The sequence below is a fragment of the Oncorhynchus kisutch genome, linkage group LG4 (genome assembly GCF_002021735.2).
Source record: "Oncorhynchus kisutch isolate 150728-3 linkage group LG4, Okis_V2, whole genome shotgun sequence".
NCBI lineage: Eukaryota > Metazoa > Chordata > Actinopteri > Salmoniformes > Salmonidae > Oncorhynchus > Oncorhynchus kisutch.
Window position 1 is genome coordinate 45,365,459 of NC_034177.2, and position 20,079 is coordinate 45,385,537.

General features: G+C 40.2%; 2 protein-coding genes across 3 annotated transcripts in view; both read right to left on the minus strand.

Annotated features, from left to right (window-relative positions):
• LOC109888902 (homeodomain-interacting protein kinase 3) overlaps positions 1-4,178 on the minus strand; it is a 46,704-nt gene extending 42,526 nt beyond the window's left edge. The window contains exon 1 of the mRNA XM_031823066.1: positions 3,735-4,178. The gene's annotated coding sequence lies outside the window, so the exon portion shown is untranslated. The remainder of the gene's footprint in view (positions 1-3,734) is intronic.
• A 3,625-nt stretch (positions 4,179-7,803) lies between these two features.
• tcp11l1 (t-complex 11, testis-specific-like 1) lies at positions 7,804-19,866 on the minus strand. 2 transcript variants are annotated; one of them, XM_020481142.2, is made up of 11 exons: positions 19,737-19,866; positions 19,445-19,540; positions 18,271-18,418; positions 17,812-17,944; positions 17,521-17,641; positions 16,547-16,767; positions 16,199-16,335; positions 15,888-16,051; positions 14,997-15,178; positions 14,581-14,753; positions 7,804-13,962 (listed from the first exon to the last, which is right to left on the minus strand). In XM_020481142.2, the coding sequence occupies exons 3-11, from the start codon at positions 18,389-18,391 to the stop codon at positions 13,748-13,750; spliced, it is 1,467 nt and encodes a 488-aa protein (XP_020336731.1). In that variant the 5' UTR covers positions 18,392-18,418; positions 19,445-19,540; positions 19,737-19,866; the 3' UTR covers positions 7,804-13,747. The 2 variants fall into 2 exon arrangements, with proteins under 2 accessions (XP_020336731.1, XP_031678927.1); XM_031823067.1 differs by having other exon boundaries at positions 13,465-13,962; positions 19,445-19,536; positions 19,737-19,860.
• Between the last annotated feature and the right edge of the window lie 213 nt (positions 19,867-20,079).

Sequence of the window (20,079 nt, forward strand, 5' to 3'; positions counted from 1 at the left end):
CACCGTAAAAGGTGCTTCTACAAAGTATTGATTCAGGGGTGTGAATACTTATGCAATTGAGATATTTCTACATTTTCAATAGTTTCAAAAATCATGTTTTCACTTTGTCATGGGTTATTAAACAATCTTGAATTCAGGCTACAACAAAATGTGGAATAAGTCAAGGGGTATGAATACTTTCTGAAGGCACTGTATGCCATGTTCAGACAGAGGAATGGGTGTGTCTTTCGTATTGAAATGGATTTAGTTTAGGGGGGGGCACGGTTAATCGAATATCCTAACAGACGTTAGTAGATTCCTGTCTCCAAAAAGCACCTGTTGTATTGAGCGATTTAAGCAAATAAACACCAGGGCTATTAATTGAAGATTTATGGTACTTGAGATATTTTTTTTACTATTTTCTGCATTGTAGAATAATAGTGAAGACATCAAAACTATGAAACATATCAAATCATGTAGTAACCAAAAAAGTCAAATCAAATATTTGATACGAGATTCTTCAAAGTAGTCCAAATGTTTGATTTTTGGTTCCAATCGATGTGTCTTTGTGAGACGCAGAGTAGGTGAACAGATGATCTCTGCATGTGTGGTTCCCACCGTGAAGCAAGGAGGTGTGGTGATGGTGCTTTGCTGGTGACACCGTCTGTGATTTATTTAGAATTCAAGGCACACTTAACCAGCATGGCAAACACAGCAATACGCCATCCCAATTGGTTTGCGCTTATCAGGAGTATCATTTGTACAACAGGACAATGACCCAGGATGTGTAAGGGATATTTGACCAAGGAGAGAGAGTGCTGCATCAGTGACCTGGCGTCCACAATCACCCGACCTCAACTCAATTGAGATGGTGGGATGAGTTGGACCGCAGAGTGAAGAAAATGCAGCCAGAAAGTGCTCAGCATGTGGGAACTCCATCAAGACGACTGGAAAAGCATTCCAGGTGAAGCTGGTTGAGAGAATGCCAAGGGTGTGCAAAGCTTTCATTAAGGCAAAGGGTGGCTACTTTGAAGAATATAAACTATATTTTGATTTGTTTAACACTTTTGTTTACTACATGATTCCATGTGTGTTATTTCATAGTTTTGATGTCAGCACTATCATTCTACAATGCAGAAAATAGTCAAAATAAAGAAAAACTCTGGAATGAGTAGGTGTCCAGACTTTTGACTGGTACTGCATATATAGGCCTATTTTAACAATTGAAAGGATTTGTCTAAATTAAATTATCCTTGACATTTACCAACAAGTATACCCCATGACATTTGAAAGTCTTAATTGAGTAAAACAACTTTTGAATGACATTTTTATAATGGTGCTTTGAACTATTGCTGCGCATTTAGCCCCCCAGGCTGCCCTGACATTAGTATGCTATTTCCCCCACTTCAAAAAGCAATTACAGGCCCTCACCTAACGGTTTTCACAATACCTGACAGATGAACGCAACACTCACCCCAAAAACTTTTGTTACATAATCAGTTATGGTGAAATCTGACTTTTCATTCTCTGTTGCTTTTAGCCAAACTACATAAGAAAAACAGCATACCCGCTGTCTAGCATTTACATCAGCAGTCTCCAACAGGTTAATTATGCACTACCAGTAGCTCACCAAACAATTCTGAAAGTACATGCAATTTTCACATGTTCCACAGACAGAAATACTTGCCCCAAAACCTTCAATTAAATGTTAACTGCAAAGAAGGCTTACCTGGCAGAAGTATATCATGAATAAGTATCTATTATTTGCAAACGTTGCCATGAAATGAACAGCAGCAGTTCAGAACTGTCACTAGACCAGCAGATTAGACAGCACATTCTTCCCTCACTAGATTTGCAATGTAAAAAGTGCCAGAGGTGCAATTAAAAATAAAAATTAAATTAAACAATTTTTTTTTAATTTTTTTAATCGCACTTCTGATGTGATTTAAGCATTGACAAGTACTCAGAACATTAAATTTAGATGTTTCTTTAAGAGGGGCGGCAGGTAGCCTCAAGGTTAGAGCGTGGGGGCAGTAACCGAAAGGCTGCTAGATCGAATCCCCGAGCTGACAAGGAAAAAAATCTGTTCTGCCCCTGAACAAGGCAGTTAACCCACTGTTCCTAGGCCACCATTGTAAATGAGAATTTGTTCTCGACTTGCCTAGTTAAATAAAATAACAATTGTCATTTTTACTGAAAAAATATAAAACAATCAGATTCTATAGAGTTGTTTTATTAGCCACTATTTTATCAGGTATATTGACAGAAAACAGAGTGCACCTTTTCTTGTACACTAAGGACCCGGAGAAACAGTTGCTAGGGAGAGTAGAAGAGAAGAATGTGCCTATTTGAAAGGAAAAAATTTATCAAAATGAGTAGCTCGCAATAAGTAAACTTTTTTTAAGTAGCTCTCCTGTTGGAAATTGTTGGAGACCCCTGACAAATATCATTCTGATTGCTCAAGAGTCAGTAGCTATTTTATTTTGTACTTGACAATATCCCCAAAAAGTAATATGAATAGTAACATAATATTAAATGCCCATCCCTACTGATTACCCAATGAAAAGGTTCACTTCACACTCAGGGGTACCCTGTAGTGATATAAATCAGAATAGCAAGTCTTAACTCTTTATCATTATTTACATAAACCTTGTCCAACACTTACTAGTTACCACACTAGCTAAGTACAAAAACAGTGTCAGCTGCAATGCCATCTGTCCATACACGCAGAGGCTTGATACCCCATCATTGGTAGGAGACCCTGGTCTAGTGTTGAATTACACTCCTCGCCATTTCAGGATTGTAAAGGCTGCCTGCTGTAAGAGGCCACTGGTAACTAAGTCAAATCGAATCACTAGTGACTGACTGACCTTTCTGTGTAAGTAATCAACAAATGGGTGGGGGTGCAAACTGAGGACTGGTATGGGTGGTTGATAAGTCACCTGTTGACAACGTAGTTTAAGTAATTTCAAGTAACTAGCTAACGTTAGTAGTGCCAAGGCAGAAATCCAATAAATTATATAAGGGAGTTAATGTTTTAACTAACTATGTCTGAGGGATAAAACATTTATAAGTTAGATGGCTGGTGAAAGTAAGCGTTCATCTTGTCAGTTAACGTTATGTCACAACAAGAGGAAGGACATGACTGGGACTTCTCGTTCCCCCCGAGTGGATTACTACTCAGAGACAGTGTGTGTGCAGTAACGTTACTGTTGCTATTCCATACAATGTAGTTAGTTAACGTTAACCATTCCATGACGTTGGCTAGCCAGCAGGCATTTTTTTTTTTTATCACCCAAAATCAGATAATTAAAATGTACATACAAACCAATGGACGAATCAAAAATGCAACCCATGCTGACGAACAAACGTCTTGCTAACATTAACTATTGGCTAGCAACTAGCTAGCTAGTTTGACAGATTTGCTAACGTTAGCTAGCCAACGTCTACATTAGGCATTGAAGTCAAACTGAGTAAAACTAAACAAGTAGCTATTTACTAGTTACGAAATGCATTGAAATTCGCACAAATGGCTTGATAACGTTTATATATCATAACGCAAAAAATTTGCTATCTTTATTAACAGTAGTTAGTGACAGAATACAGTCAGCAGGGCTTCTCTGAACATGCTAACGAGTTTAACAAGTACCCACACCATGCTCAGTATGCCTGCAATGCTGCCATCTTGTTCTCCTGGACAACGAGGCTTTCGATAAACCCACAATCTCACACATTTTAAACTCCAAATAACTCACGTATTACACCGTTAAATGAAACCAGTCTTCGTCCACGGCGTAGTCAATAACTGCCAGTTTCGCAAAAAAAGTGGCTCTTGTTTTCGTTTAAAGGGTAACGAAGCCCATATTTCTAATCTTTGTTGGGACCAGTTATCCCAGAGGCCGTGCAGTTCCAGCACTTTGCTCGTTATTTCATCAACTAGCACTAGCTATGTTGGAAGCCAGCAGAAAAAGTCTCCCCACCCTCGTTGCGTGTGCAATGTTTAAGAGTCATAGAGCAAGACCAGAGAAATCAACCATCGACACATTACGAGCTGACTTCTGAGCACGATATCGTCAAAACCGCTGGCAGAGTTCTTTTTGCATGGCCCGGTTCCCCAAGGGAGCGGAGTGAACTGATATTAGACTATTCCATTGGTCCTTAAGGGAAATCGCCACTCACCCGGGGCACCGGGCCAAGCAAAACGAACTTCACCAACTATAATCTATAAAGAAAATAACATTTATGAAACATGGTTTATAAAAAGTTTATAAAAAGAAAACTGACAAATTTGAGCAAATATGAACAGTCCCCATAGCCTCAGTCACGTGACTTATTTCCTCAGTTTCTTAAATCCAATTATAAATCAGGTGGTTCTGATCACGGAATGCTGATTGGCTGAAAACGGTGGTATATTTAAGCAATAAAGCTCGAGAGGGTGTACTACACCCACGGCTAAGGGCTGTTCTTAGGGCAACGCAATGCAGAGTGCCTGGATACAGCCCTTAGCCATGGTATATTGGGCATATATAACAAACCTGAGGTGCCTTACTGCTATTATAAACTGGTTACCAATGTAATTAGAGCAGTAAAAATAAATGTTTTGTCATACCTGTGGTATACAGTCTGATATACCACGGCTTTCAGCCAATCAGCATTCAGAGCACAAACCACCCAGTTTACAACAGACCGTAGACCATGCATTGGTGAAAAAAAATGTGATTTTACTGTCCTAATTAGGTTGGTAATCAGTTTATAATAGCAATAAGGCATCTCAGGGATTTGTGGTACATGGCCAATATACCACGACTAATGGCTGTACACAGGCAAACTGCATTGCGTTGTGCTTTTAAGAACAGCCATGGTGTATTGGCCATATACCACACCCCTCATGCTTATTGCTTAATTAGAGAATCAATTTCAAAATGAACTTTAGTTACCTCCAATATCCAATGCAATTAATGTAATTCTATTGAATCTATTTTCAACGGCAAGGTGAAGACCCCACTACATAAAACATCATAAATAGGATTTGTTTGTTAAGTGCAAAATGCAACAAAATATTGATAAGGACATTTTTGCATTCTAACCATAGCATTCTATCCATGTGTTATATTATGGGAAATTCTCAAATAACCCTCCCAGGCCCTCAGAATGCCCTTTGGTTTCAGCAAATGATAAGATAACACTTCTGTCATTTCCCCTCAGCAATACACTAACCTTTTCCTAGATGATAGCGCTGGCCACTTTAATGTATGAATAAACTTGATTTGAATGTCTGTTTCAATATTGAGTATTGTTTCCCTCTGCTGCTAGATATGTGTATTGCATGTAACTCCACAGTGAAGGCTCTGCTAGTCCCAAAAGCATGGGGTTTAAAACAAGGGTAATTTTTCAGCAAAGGAAATCTATATATATACACTACCAGTCAAAAGTTTGGACACACCTACTCATTCAAGGATTTTTCTTTATTTGTACTATTTCCTACATTGTAGAAATATATTTATATTTTAAATATAAATATATTTTGTATTGGAGATTCTTCAAAGTAGCCACCCTTTGCCTTAATGACAGCTTTGCACACTCTTGGCATTCTCTCAACCAGCTTCATGAGGCAGTCACCTGGAATGCATTTCAATTAATTGGTGTGCCTTCTTAAAAGTTAATTTGGGGAATTTCTTTCCTAAATGCCTTTGAGCCAATCAGTTGTGTTGTGAAAAGGTAGGGGTGGTATACAGAAGGTAGCCCTATTTGGTAAACGACTAAGTACATATTATGGCAAGAACAGCTCCAATAAGCCCAGAAAAACAAATGTCCATAATTACTTTTCCTCCACAAGAAAGGAAGACCAAGAGTTACCTTTGCTGCAGAGGATAAGTTCATGAGAATTTACCAGCCTCAGAAATTGCAGTCCAAATAAATGCTTCACAGAGTGCAAGTAACAGACACAACTCAATTGTCACACACTGATCTGTTTCACCTGTCCTTGTGCTTGTTTCCACCCCCCTCCAGTTGTCGCCCATCTTACCCATTATCCCCTGTGTATTTATACCTGTTTTCTGTTTGTCTCTGCAAGTTTGATTTGTTTGTCAAGTCAACCAACGGTTTTGTCTCAGCGCCTGCTTTTCACCCGTCTCTCTTTTTTTCCCCTCACCCTCGTGGTTTTGAACCTTGCCTGCCTGACCTGACCCTAACTGCTGTCCTGTACCTTTTGCCCCACTACTCTGGATTATCAACCCCTGCTTGCCTTGACCTGTCGTTTGCCTGTTGTTGTAATAAACATGGTTACTTTGACACAATCTGCATCTGGGTCTTACCTTCAAACCTGATATCAACTGTTCAGAGGAGACTGCGTGAATCAGGCCTTCATGGTTGAATTGCTACAAAGAAACCACTAAAGGACACCAATAAGAAGAGACTTGCTTGGGCGAAGAAACATGAGCAATGGACATTAGACCAGCGGAAATCTGTCCTTTGGTTTGATGAGTCCAAATTGGAGATTTTTGGTTCCAACCGTTGTCTTTGTGAGACGCAGAGTAGCTGAACGGATGATCTCCGCATGTGTGGTTCCCAAGGTGGAGGAGGAAGTGTGGGGGTGCTTTCCTGGTGACACTCGTGATTTATTTTGAATTCAAAGCACACTTAACCAGCATGGCTACCACAGCATTCTGCAGTGATACACCATCCCATCTGGTTTGGCTTAGTGGGACTATCATTTGTTTTTCACCAGGACAATGACCCAAAACACCTCTAGGCTGTGTGTGGGCTATTTGACCAAGAAGGAGAGTGATGGTGTGCTGCATCGGATGTCCTGGCCTCCACAATCGCCTGACCTCAACCCAATTTAAATGGTTTGGGATGAGTTTGACCGCAGAGTGAAGGAAAAGCAGCCAACAAGCGCTCATGAAGCTGGTTGAGAGAATACCAAAAGTGTGCTGTCAAGGCAAAGGGTGACTCAAATTTAACATTTCTGATTTAACACTTTTTTTTAGTTGCTACATGATTCTATATGTGCTATTTCATAGTTTTGATGTCTTCACTATTATTCCACAATATAGTAAATAAAGAAAATCCTTTGAATGAGTAGGTTTGTCTAAACTTTTGACTTTGTATACTACTCTTTGGGGTCACTTAGAAATGACCTTGTTTTTTAAAGAAAAGCACTTTTTCCATTAAAATAGCATTAAATTGATCAGAAATAGTGTAGACATTAATTTAGTAAATTACTATTGTAGCTAGAAGCGGCTGATTTTGAATGTAATATCTACAGAGGCCCATTATCAGCAACTCCTGTGTTCCAATGGCACGTTGTGTTAGCTAATCCAAGTTTATCATTTAAAAAGGCTAATTGATCATTAGAAAACCCTTATGCAATTATGTCAGCACAGCTGAAAACGGTTTTCTAAGTGACCAAAAACATTTGAGCGGTAATGTCGGTTAGGACATCTACTTTGTGCATGACACAAGTAATTTTTCCATCAATTGTTTACAGACATTATTTCACTTATTCACTGTATCACAGTTCGTGGGTCAGAAGTTTACACTTAATTCTGCCCAAAAACAATGACAATCTCTCTCAACCAGTGGCATATGGGCTAACTGATAGATGCAGGCACGCACTCGCGTGCAAACACACACATTCATGTTTTTAAGTGTATGTAAATTGTATTATTTTGTCTAATGTCTTTTCCCTTGTGTCGGACGCCAGTAAGACTAGCTGTCGCCATTGGCGTCGGCTAATGAAGATCCTAATCATATCAAAGTCACAAAAAGGCTGCAAACTAAATTCAGCAAAGGCTTGACAACCAACACAAACCTGAGAACAAATAAATATTCACAGGATTTATTGAGTGCTTCATGTTCGGTGCTGAACATTGCTGATAGGTAATTACAGCCTTACACAAAATAAGTAACATTGATGTGATAACACTTTATGCAACAATACATTGAAGCATAGCCACGGGAAGATGTTTGGTGGTGGGGGTGCTGCAAATTTGGGAGAAAAACATTTCTTCTCATGTTACAGACTGCTGTATCCGTCCACTAATACAGGCAAGGCCTGTCCGCTCATTAGGCAGGATTATGCGGCCACCTACGGCGGCAGATTGAAGGTGGCAATTTCTGAGCTAAACTGATCAAGACACACCTTCAACAACACATAAAAACCTCACATAATTCTGCCCAAAAACAATGACAATTTCTCTCAACCTGTGGCATATGGGCTTTTTAAGTGATTGCTGATGCCGCCGTGTAATACACAGTGGCCACTTTGTCAAAGGCAGGGGTGCAAGAAATGTTGCTTGTCCATTCCCAGCGTGCGTCTCCATGGTGCTGTTGGACAACTGCATCACTGCCACTCTCCAACGTTCCGCCAACAACAACAAATAATCTGACATAAATCATAGCAGATATCAAATATGGTAGAAAGAGTATGTGGCCTTTTCTGTGGCCTACAGGCTGGAGATAAAAATGTATGACAATGTAATTTGATCTGATAAATCTGCATGATGTGTCTAACATAAATGGTGCCCAATAAAAAATAAACATTGCTGACAAGTTGCCAAAAAACAGATCCTAAAAACAGGACAGGTCAAAGTAAAATGGACAATATGGAATGGATAATCAGGCTACTCACAACTGCTGTCCAGGAGCTTTACGCCGTGGGCTAAATTGTCATGAAAAGTGGTTTCAAGTTTGCATCCTTCAATTTTTGACGAGCTGATCATTACATTTGAGTCACTTAGCAGACTCTCTTATCCAGAGAAACTTACAGTAGCAATTGGGGTTACGTGGGCAAATCAAGGGCAAATCAACAGATGTTTCACCTAGTCGGCTTTGGGATTCCAACCAGGGACCTTTCTTTTACTAGCCAAACACTCTTAACCACTAGGATACCTGCCACAAAAAAAGAAAATACTTACAGTGCACTCAAAGTATTCAGACCCTTTGACTTATTTTTCCACATTTTGTTATGTTACAACCTTATTCTAAAATTGATTAAATTGTTTTTGTTTTTCCCCTCATCAATCTACACACAATACACCCATAATAACAAGGCAAAAAGAGATTTGAGTTTTTTGCAAAAATGTGATGGAGTGCTGAATCAGATGACCTGGCCTCCACAATCACCCGATCTCAACCCAATTGAGATGGTTTGGGATGAGTTGGACCGCAGAGTGAAGGAAAAGCAGCCAACAAGTGCACAGCATATGTGGGAACTCCTTCAAGATTGCTGGAAAAGCATTCCAGGTGAAGCTGGTTAAGAGAATGCCAAGTGTGTGCAAAGCTGTCAATGCAAAGGGTGGCTACTTTGAAGAATCTAAAATATATTTTGATTTGTTTAACACTATTTTAGTTACTACATGATTCCATGTGTTAGTTTTGATGTCTTCACTATTCTATTTCTACAATGTAGAACATAGTACAAATAAAGAAAAACCCTTGAATGAGTAGGTGTCCAAACTTTTCATTGGTAGTGTATATTTGAATTAATCTCAATTTTTTCCCCCAGCTTTTTCAGGGGGTGCTGCAGCACCCTCGGCACCCCTATTTCCCGCAGCTATGCATTGAAGGAGCGTTAATGTTGCATGGAATGAGTCAAAAGATCGATGGACATGCAGTAGATGTTGAGAAAACAATAAGTTAAACAGTAACATCAAGCTCTTACAGTATATACACATTTGCATGCACAACTTTATCTGCATCTATAGCTAGGTTTCCATCCAATTGGGGACAGATTTTAAATGCCAATATTCAAACATTCTTAAAAACAATATGTACATTTTCCCACCACAGACGTTTCCATCCAATTGGCTAGTGGCCAATAAATGGCCCTGCCAAATGACGGAGTGGCGAGTAAAACATTTCCATCGCATTTGCAACCCTACTGATGGTTTTGTCACAAAAATGTTTGTGTAACATTGCGAACGTCCCATTCTGGCAAGTGCATGGGCGCTCTAGCCAACAGCTCGCACTCGCAGATACAGTGTGGGTATAGCCTACTACATGATGAGATTATTATGGACAAAAGAGCGAGATATTATTTTCATTTGTCAAACGGCAGACAAGCATCATTATCATGTCAGCAGAATTAAGACCCCCGATAGGTATTGGAAATGAGCATCAAGCTCATCACCGTGCACTTTCACCACCCAGTGAAGTTCATAAGTTTCATCGGTCTCCAATCCAAAATGAAATCTAGAATCGGCTTCCTATTTCACAACAAAGCATCCTTCACTCATGCTGCCAAACATACCTTGTAAAACGGACTATCTTACCGATCCTTGACTTTGGCGATGTCATTTACAAAATAGCCCCTCCAATACTCTACTCAGCAAATTGGATGTAGTCTATCACAGTGGCATATGTTTTGTCACCAAAGCCCCATATACTACACACCACTGAGACCTGTATCTCTCGTTGGCTGACCCTCGCTTCATATTCGTCGCCAAACCCACTGGCTCCAGGTCATCTATAAGTCTGCTAGGTAAAGCCCCGCCTTATCTCAGCCCACCATAGCAGCACCCACCCGTAGCACGCGCTCCAGCAGGTATATTTCACTGGTTACCCCCAAAGCCTATTACTCCTTTGGCCACCTTTCCTTTCAGTTGTCTGCTGCCAATGATTGGAATGAATTGCAAAAATCACTGAAGCTGGAGACTCATACCTCCCTCACTAACTTTAAGCATCAGCTGTCAGAGCAGCTCACAGATCATTGCACCTGTACATAGCCCATCCAACTACCTCATCCCCATATAGTTTTTTTGCTCCTTTGCACCCCAGTATCTCTACTTGCACATTCATCTTCTGCACATCTATCACTCCAGTGTTTAATTGCTAAATTGTAATTCCTTCGCCACTATGGCCTATTTATTGCCTTACCTCCCTAATCTTACCTCATTTGCACACACTGTATATAGATTTTTCTATTGCGTTATTGACTGTACGTTTGTTTTTCCATGTGTAACTCTGTGTTGTTGTTTGTCACATTGCTTTGCTTTATCTTGGCCAGGTCGCAGTTGTAAATGAGAACTTGTTCTCAACTGGCCTACCTTGTCAAATAAAGGCGAAATAAAATAGTATAATTTTTATTTTATTTTATGTAGCCTAACTAATAAATTGCATGCTTTCCCGACTCGTAGTGGGAGGATCACAAAAGATCATAACGTGACTCCAATATGATGGTTATTATATCAATATTTGCACATAAAAACATTTCCACTGCCATTTCTCATATAATACGTTTTAGACACAAAAATATCCCCCACCTCTTGTCTAGCGTATTTTGTTTTGTCGAGATATGAAAAGTTTACAGACAAATCTGCTGTTTCCATCAGGCCTGTCATTACATTTTTTTATCCAACATGTACTTTACTCACGTAAAAAGGTTGGATGGAAACCTGGTTTGCCAAAAAGCAAACAGAGCTTGTAAAAACATGGTGTTTTAGACTCTCTCGCTCTCCATATCTCGACCATATCTGCTGTCTCAACCTCAATGCCAGTGGTGGAAAAAGTATTCAAACGTCATGCTTGAGTAAAATTAAAGGTACCTTAATATAAAATGACTCAAGTAAAAGTGAAAGTCACCCATTAAAATAATAATTGAGTAAAAGTCTAAAGTTATTGGTTTTAAATATACTTAAGTATCAAAAGTAAAACTATGAATAATTTCAAATTCCTTATAGTAAGCAAAGCAGACAGATAGCCTTGGGCACACTCCGACACTGACATAATTTACAAATGAAGCATGTATTTAGTGAGACCGCCAGATCGGACGCAGTAGGGATGAGCAGGGATCTTCTCTTGCGTAAATTGGATCATTTTCCTGTCAAAATGTAATGAGTACTTTTGGGTGTCAGGGAAAATATATGGAGAAAAAAGTACATTACATTATTTTCTTTAGGAATGTAGTGAAGTAAACGTTGTCAAAAATATAAATAGTATAGTAGAGATACCCCCAAAAAACCTAAGTACTTAACACCACTGCTGAATGCTTGGCTATGACAAGCCAACTGACATTTACTCCTGAGGTACTGAACTGTTGCAACCTCTCTACAACCACTGTGATTATTATTTGACACAGCTGGTCATCTATGAACATTTCAACATACTGAAGACCAATCTGGCCTTAATAGCTATGTACTCTTATAATCTCCACCTGGCACAGCCAGAAGAGGACTGGTCACCCGTTTGAGCCTGGTTCCTCTAGGTTTCTTCCTAGGTTCCTGCCAGCGTGCTTCTACATTTGCATTGCTTGCGGTTTGGTGTTTTAGGCTGGGTTTCTGTATAGCACTTTGACATCTGCTGATGTAAAAAGGGCTTTATAAATACATTTGATTAATTGTATGGTTCAGTATTACCTTTTGTCCTTTCATATGTTTTTTGTAACATGTTTAAACAATTACCAATTATGAATCTACAGCTGGTCACATGAAGGTATGCAAGGCACCAATCATGATCACCGTCAATAACCAGGTTCCGATCCAAACTTTTTATGCAAAGTACATGTCAGATAACAAAAATGTTATGACAGGTCTTCTGGAAACAGACAATTTTCCAGTGAACTTTCCAAATGTTGACAAAACTAAATACGCTAGACAAGGTGGGATTTGTGTTGGTACAATGAATTATGGGAGAGATATCAATGGAAACACTTTTATGCGCAAATATTGATATAATAACCATCACATCGAAGTAAACTTGGAGTCAAACGATGACATGTTGTGGTCCTCCCACTACGACTCGTAGGGAAAGCATGCAGTTTATTAGGCTACAGATTAAATAAATTATAATGAACTTCACAGGGTGGTGAAAGTGCAAGGTGATGTGCTTGATGCTCCTTTCCAATAAATATTGAGGGTCTCATTCTGGTGACATGATCATCGATGCTTGGCTGCTGTTTGACATATATCAAATAATCTCGCTCTTTTGTCCTAATAATCTCATGTAAACTATACATGCGCTCTAGCCAACAGCAATGCCAATACCAGAGTGGGCACTCACTATATAATCCAACACTTTCTTTGTGAAAACTATCTGTAGAGTTGAAAATGCGCTGGAAACCCAACTAACTAAAAAAAATGTATTCAGTACATGGGAATTTAACCGCAAAAGCTATTTTTAGTTGCACGGCCTTTTATCTGTCAATCTGATGGGAACACATGGCTGGTGGGAAAATGCTCATATTGTTTTATGCAGATTTTAGAATATTTGCATGAAACTCTGTCACCAATTGGATGGAAACCTAGGTAGCGATGTGTGCTTTACAGTATACATCGCAGTTTACAGTGGAAATAAATATCCAACAAGGAGGGCCTCTACACAAAAGGTCCTCTTATGTTCTCACCTTTACCATCAAGGACCACTTTGGAAACGTGTATTAAAGGAATACTTTTTAGTGTTATCTTCTGGGAATAAATTCTACATCTTGTTGTATATGTTTTTAAGCAATTCAATTCATGAGTAGCCAGTTACCAAATAGTTTCCAGATGCTATCACAGAACTCCTTATTTAATGCAAGTAAAAGAAAACATGCAATTTTGTATTATGCCTTTTTTTTTTACCCGTGTTTGTTGTACCAATCCAGAAACAGACACACCATCATCAAATAAGTAACATGTGAATGCAACAGCGCTTGTTGTATAAGTATTTTGATATCAATTAATACTGGCATTGTACAATACTGTCATTATTACATTATCTTTAGCCATACAATGGAAAGCATGGATAACCTACAGTGATCCCATTTTAATTAAGAGTTCAGTGTTAAAGCCTAGGTGTCATTACTTTCTCCTTCTTGCACAATCTCCTGAAGGATCTTTTGGTAGAAAGGGGAATAAACCAACTTGTTGAAGTGGACCAGACGGCCAAACTTCATGGCAATCTCTTCCAGCTCTTTGCTGACTGGAGCTAGGCCCCCTGGCAGGGTTGGAGCACTCCTGTGACTGGACTCCAGGAAGGCAAGTAAGTAAGTCTGGATGCGGGAGCCTGAGTAAGGAAAGAATGTTCATGCTCAGAGGGTTAAAGTGACACAGTAGAGCAACAAACTAGGTATGCTATCATCAAAAGCAGCTCATGTCATTGGCATGACCACACATGTAAACGATGATCAAAGAATAGACAGAAGATACAGACCCAAACTATATTTTGCACAGAACTTCATTCAGGGGAATGGCATTGGCAAAATACATTCAACTATGGTTACTCCTTGCTGTCCCCAGTCCACCTGGCCATGCTGCTGCTCCAGTTTCAACTTCCACCTGACTGTGCTGCTGCTCCAGTTTCAACTGTTCTGCCTTATTATTATTCGACCATGCTGGTCATTTATGAACATTTGAACATCTTGGCCATGTTCTGTTATAATCTCCACCCGGCACAGCCAGAAGAGGACTGGCCACCCCACATAGCCTGGTTCCTCTCTAGGTTTCTTCCTAGGTATTGGCCTTTCTAGGGAGTTTTTCCTAGCCACCGTGCTTCTACACCTGCATTGCTTGCTGTTTGGGGTTTTAGGCTGGGTTTCTGTACAGCACTTTGAGATATCAGCTGATGTACAAAGGGCTATATAAATACATTTGATTTGATTTTGATTTGATTTGGTTAGATTACCTATAAGCCTGCGGATGGCGTTGTCTGGGAGAGTAACAGCCGAGATTTGGCCTTTCAGAATGCTCTGCCGGTTTGTGGAGAACGGGGAGAATCCATGTTCAGACAGACGTCCAATTAGCTCCACACACATCCTCTCTCCAATGGTAGCCAAGGCTTCATCTGCAATGAAAGACCTTCAGACCAAAGTTAAGAGTTGGGCGAGTTCATAAATTCATAAAATGAATGAGAGCTCTGGGTATTACGTTATTTCAACTAGCCTACCTGGTTAAAAAAAGGTGAAATATATACATGTATTTCTTTTTAAATGTATGACAAACAAGAGTAGTCACTATGCCTAATGTCGTAGACCATGGTTATGAGTATATTCAAGGGTGTGTATGATCATTCCAACGGTGTGTGTTTAAATGTGTACTTACGGCATGTGCATCTCTGTGAGCAGAACCCCGATGGTCCTCTTCAGTCTGTCCATAAGGCCTGGCAGGCCTGAGATGGCCTCTCCCGTGGTGTTGTACACTATGAGCAGCACAGACGCCACCAGAACCAGCTGCTCCAAGTCCTGCTGCATTTCCTGGAAACGCACCTGGTCCATGAGAAGAGTCTGAGAACATGTAAAAAAAATGATTTGATTTGGAATTTTAAGACCCCTTTAGGTATAAAAAAATAAATATAGATTTGAATATTGAATTTGGCCTTTACTACTATAGCCCATAGTAACGCATTGAAGAAAAACATTCATAAATGGCCAAAAAAAGAGACAGTCAAAAAATAAATAATAAGGAATAAGGTTTTGAAGTGTCTGTCCTTTATCTAGGAGATATAAGAAAGCTCAGGAAATATTTTTTTTTTTTTTACATACAGTACTTAACCCCTTATTATTGTTGGCACAAAACAACCTCCATACTTCTATTCATTTGTATGGGTTACCTTCAGACGAGTCCCATGGGGTCATATTAGTTTGTAGCCCAAACGGTTTGGACTACGTTACAGACAGAAGTTGGCACATAAGTGTTACAATTCAGATGCTACAGATGTTTTCGTGAGATGATCTGGATTGTTTCATGGTCTGAATACCGCTGTAACTCAGCCCCCTTCCACCGCAGATGCAGAGGCCAACATTGGCGAATGCAGTGGATCCAGGCGCAGCCAAAAAAACTGATATCTCTACCTTAAACTGATGGATTTTAATGGGATTTTTTTATAATGATTATGTTACTTACGACACACAGGTGCATCAATAGACTTAAGGATTATTTACCACTGTTAGGCCATTGTTGGGCCTGTGTAAGGTGTATGACAGACAAGCCTACCTCAGGGAAAGGATCAGAGGCGTGGTTCCATTTAAGCAGACACAGGTAAGCATGGTTGTGCACAGCGAGAGGAGTGGGTAAACCACCCGCGCCACCCGCTTGATCTTCATGAAGTACAGACTTAGCAGAGTCTTGAAGCCACTTCTCAGTAAAGTCTAAGGCATCTGAAAAAGTCTGCATGTTACTCCACAAACAGTTACATCATCTACAGTAAGAGCCAGCACAGCATAGCTTAGGTAGGATTTTGTTCAACCAGTGATGACTGAAGCAACCAGTGATGTGATGCGAGACGCTAATGATATCCTCCTTACTGGGTTGTTTTTCAACAAACTCCTGGAATTTCTTCCGTTCGTACTCAACGGATTGCTGCAGGAGGTGGGGTCGAATACTGCTGACTGCAAAATTGGCCATATCAAGTTTCATTTTATCCATCACTGGAAATATCGCCCTATGAGAGAGAGTATGACCATTTTAAAAGTGACAGGGATGAAGACATTCCAAGCACAAATCTTAGCAAAATAAAGCCGTATGTTAGAATGACAAAATAAGGCTGTATGTTAGAATGACAAAAAAGAGGGAGACATCAATTGTGTCATGTTAACATATCATTCAAAACATAACCCCATTACAGCACTAAAAGGAATTGACTGTCGATTTACTTTAATAGAGGCACAAGATCTGTGATTTCCCGAAGCTTCCTGATGTCCTCGTCCCGGCTCGGAGCGCAGAGTGAACCCATCATACCAATGACAAACTCAACCAGCTTACTGATGTCCAGAGCTCCGTTCTCTGCCTGCTGCTGGATCAGAGAGAGGTCTAGCACCTCCTCAATTCGCCCCCTCAACCGACCGTGACCCGGAAGCAGAAAGGACAGCAGAGTCTACAGTGGTAGAGAGAGTGACCCTTTAATGAAAATTGCTCTTCTGAATGATAAAACAGATGCGGTAAAGAGGTCAATGGAATTCGACCAAAACAAGTTTCAAGTTGTAATGTCACATGCACAGGTACAGTGAAATGCCTTTCTTGCAAACTCAAAACCCAACAATCAATAACAATGTATCACTAGAAGAAGAAACAAACACGAGAAATAAGAATAGGAAATATGGAAACATGTGGGAGAAAGATGCCGTGGGGGAAAGATCACGAATCTCCTCATTGCCCTCCAGCAAAATTAGCCTACATTTAGGCTATTGTTTATACTGTATGTGAATTTCACACTTGAGGTAAAAATCTGATGCTTGTATGGCCTTCAACCCCAAAACATATTCATGTCATTGTCACCAATCAACTGCAGTTACAGTTCAAAAACGACTTTGAATACCACCCTATGACTTCTCCATGCTAGCTATGCTACCAGCTCATATGAACTGGAGTTAGCATTTAGCAGTCACTTTTTCTAAACCTGAAAAGGGACTACTAAATGTTATGCAGCGAAGATCTATCCAAATCGGACTTTAGCAACCACCCTTTGGGCCTGATACCGTACATTAATCGTGACGGACTTGACGGATATTTACTTTGTTAGATCAGAATTGTTGAATGTATGCCAATCAGGCGTCATTCTTCTATCCCCCACGGTCTGCGGTCCGTAGACCTCTTTACTGCATCTATGGCCTAGCAACAGCTGTCTTACCTCTTTGATCTCAGCAAGAAGTTTGATGGCGTGATTATATGATGGCGGGTTCTCACTCAGTTGTGCCTCTAGAACGTCCCAGAATGCTTTATGCATAATATCCTTCACCCTTTTTTCCAAACTGGGAGCATAGCAAGAATAATCATTTAAATGGCAATTCAAAATGCGAAACAGCATATTTACAAAATTGTGGATGATAGCATCAGTACATCAGGTCTTATAATTGTGCATGGCACAGCAATCAGAATACATAGTGACAGCCACTTCTATAAGACTACCCATTGAGCTCACCTTCCTTCTGCTGGCTCTGAGGGCTTCACCTGGAAGTCAGTATTCACTACGATCTCATGGGCCAGGGCCATGTTGGTCACACCTTTCGCCGTCTCCATGAGCTCCTCCGCTGACACAAATCTTGGTGGGCTGGCTGTGAAACAGGGGAGCAATGGCAACAGGTTATGTAGCTCTAAAAAGGGATGTGGACCAACTTATACTTAAATTACATCTTTTAGTTTTAGACTTCAAGCCTTCAAATAGTACACCTGATTTTGAACCATTAAGGAAGCTGGGTTATAGCTAGACACAAATTGTCAAAATCATATTTTTTTGTCGTTTCAGGGAGATTTTTTTAAATTTTAACCCTAAACCTAACCATTGTCCTAACCTTAACCCACATTTCCTAAACTGCTACAAAAAGTAAATTATGTTTGAAACTGTATACCATCTAGTTCCCACCCTGTAGGTGCTACTCACATTGTGGGGTGTTCCCTCTGTGAGGACTAGGTGTGCCTCTCCAGACTCTCTTACTATGGGACTGTTCAGAGGAGTCAGTTCTGTCCTCTCCACCCCCAGGTTTGTCGGAGTCCTTGGGCATGTTGCTCCTCTCACTTGAGTCCCGGGACTGAAAAATTTAAGTTGGGATAAATTAGGATAAGAAACATATTCAAATACTTTCAGTTGTGTGATGGCTGACCACCCGCCTCTACGAATCAGAGAGTGGAAGACTCCTCTCTCCTCTCTAACATGTAGGCTCACTTTTTGTGTACAGTCCCATCACAAGTCAGACTGTAGAATATAAACTTCCCTTGAACATACTTCATGTTGTCCACAGATTTTGTCCTTATGTAGGAGGTAATCTGAGCCAAAATAGCCACAGAGTAGTGTTGTTAACACTACTTTCAGTATGATGGCCTGTAAATCGGTTTGTATTTTCAATGCTGCCGCAATTCACACGCGATTTGCACAATGTCAACAATAGCCGAGTTTAACCAAAGCACACACCAAAAGGTGTCCCACACGATCATCTGGCAAATTCCCACACAATCAGCTGATTGCAAGGGGAAGAGCTTTGGTCGAGAACATTTGGTTACATTCCGCTATTGTTTACATACTGTGCACCACGTGAAATGCATCAGGAGATGGAAAACACAAGCAAGCAACAGAACCTAACCGCGCCGCAAAAACTCGGGTAAACAACACTTTCCTGTGGTTACCCTATCTCCTACCTCCAAAAGGACCAACAGCACGGACAACCGATAAAGTACGTTTAAATATCACCGTATTCAACATTCTGGCTTGTAGAGACGTTTTTTTTTTTTTTACAGCGACGTCTTTCAGATTGATAGCATGGAGTAACCATGGTAACAGGCTGATAAGACAACCTAACGCCAACACAAGCATTAAGACAACTTAAGGCAGCCAGGACATCGCACCATCCTAATGATGTGATTGCAAACAAAAACAATCAGAGCTCTGTGGCGTCTGGTCATAAGATCACTGGCGCATAACAAACGATGCAGTTCTGTCAAGGCTAAACCAATAGTGTGATTTCAATGACATCACCGAGTCCTTACACCTCGACAGCAGAGACAGCCTAATTTCCGTCATGAGCTAGCAAGCAAAAACACTGTTATTGTGAGCAACATACCGTATACTGTGGTTAGCTAGCTTGCAGGGTAGATTTCTTTTGCCAGTCCTGAAGTGAATGGACAGTCGAGTGATGGAGTAGTCGTCTCTCTGCTGGCTGACAACAAAACAATAACGTGTGACAAAGCGATTCGTTACCTACTGCCTGACTTTCATCAGCTGGCTGCTAGGCTAACTATAGCTTCGATTCAACCAATATAGTTTTTACATTGTGCTGTAAAAAAAACTCTTGGTTGAATCGAAGCCAGGCTAGCTAATGTTACATGTAAAATAATTAGAATCAATTTGGTTACCTAATCAAAGTGCACTTCTGGCATGGTGAATGAAGTTACATAGCTAGCTAAATGCGTTGTTGATCTCTGGTGAAAATGAAGAGAAGTCTTCCGGCAGTGGGTTGGGCCAAAGTGACGTCGAACTCGTCGTGAGGTCCCTGCTAAATACATACTCAGATGGAAGATGGCTACAATGTTTATGACTGCAATGTGTCCCTCAACACAAAAACACGGAAACTTAAAGCAAAATAAGACTGATGCAATCAGAGTTCTCCCACTCGAGTTAAATTCAAATACCATCCATCTCCATGTATTAAAAAACTTGGATTATTTAAATGCAATTCATAATGCATGTTTACAAAGT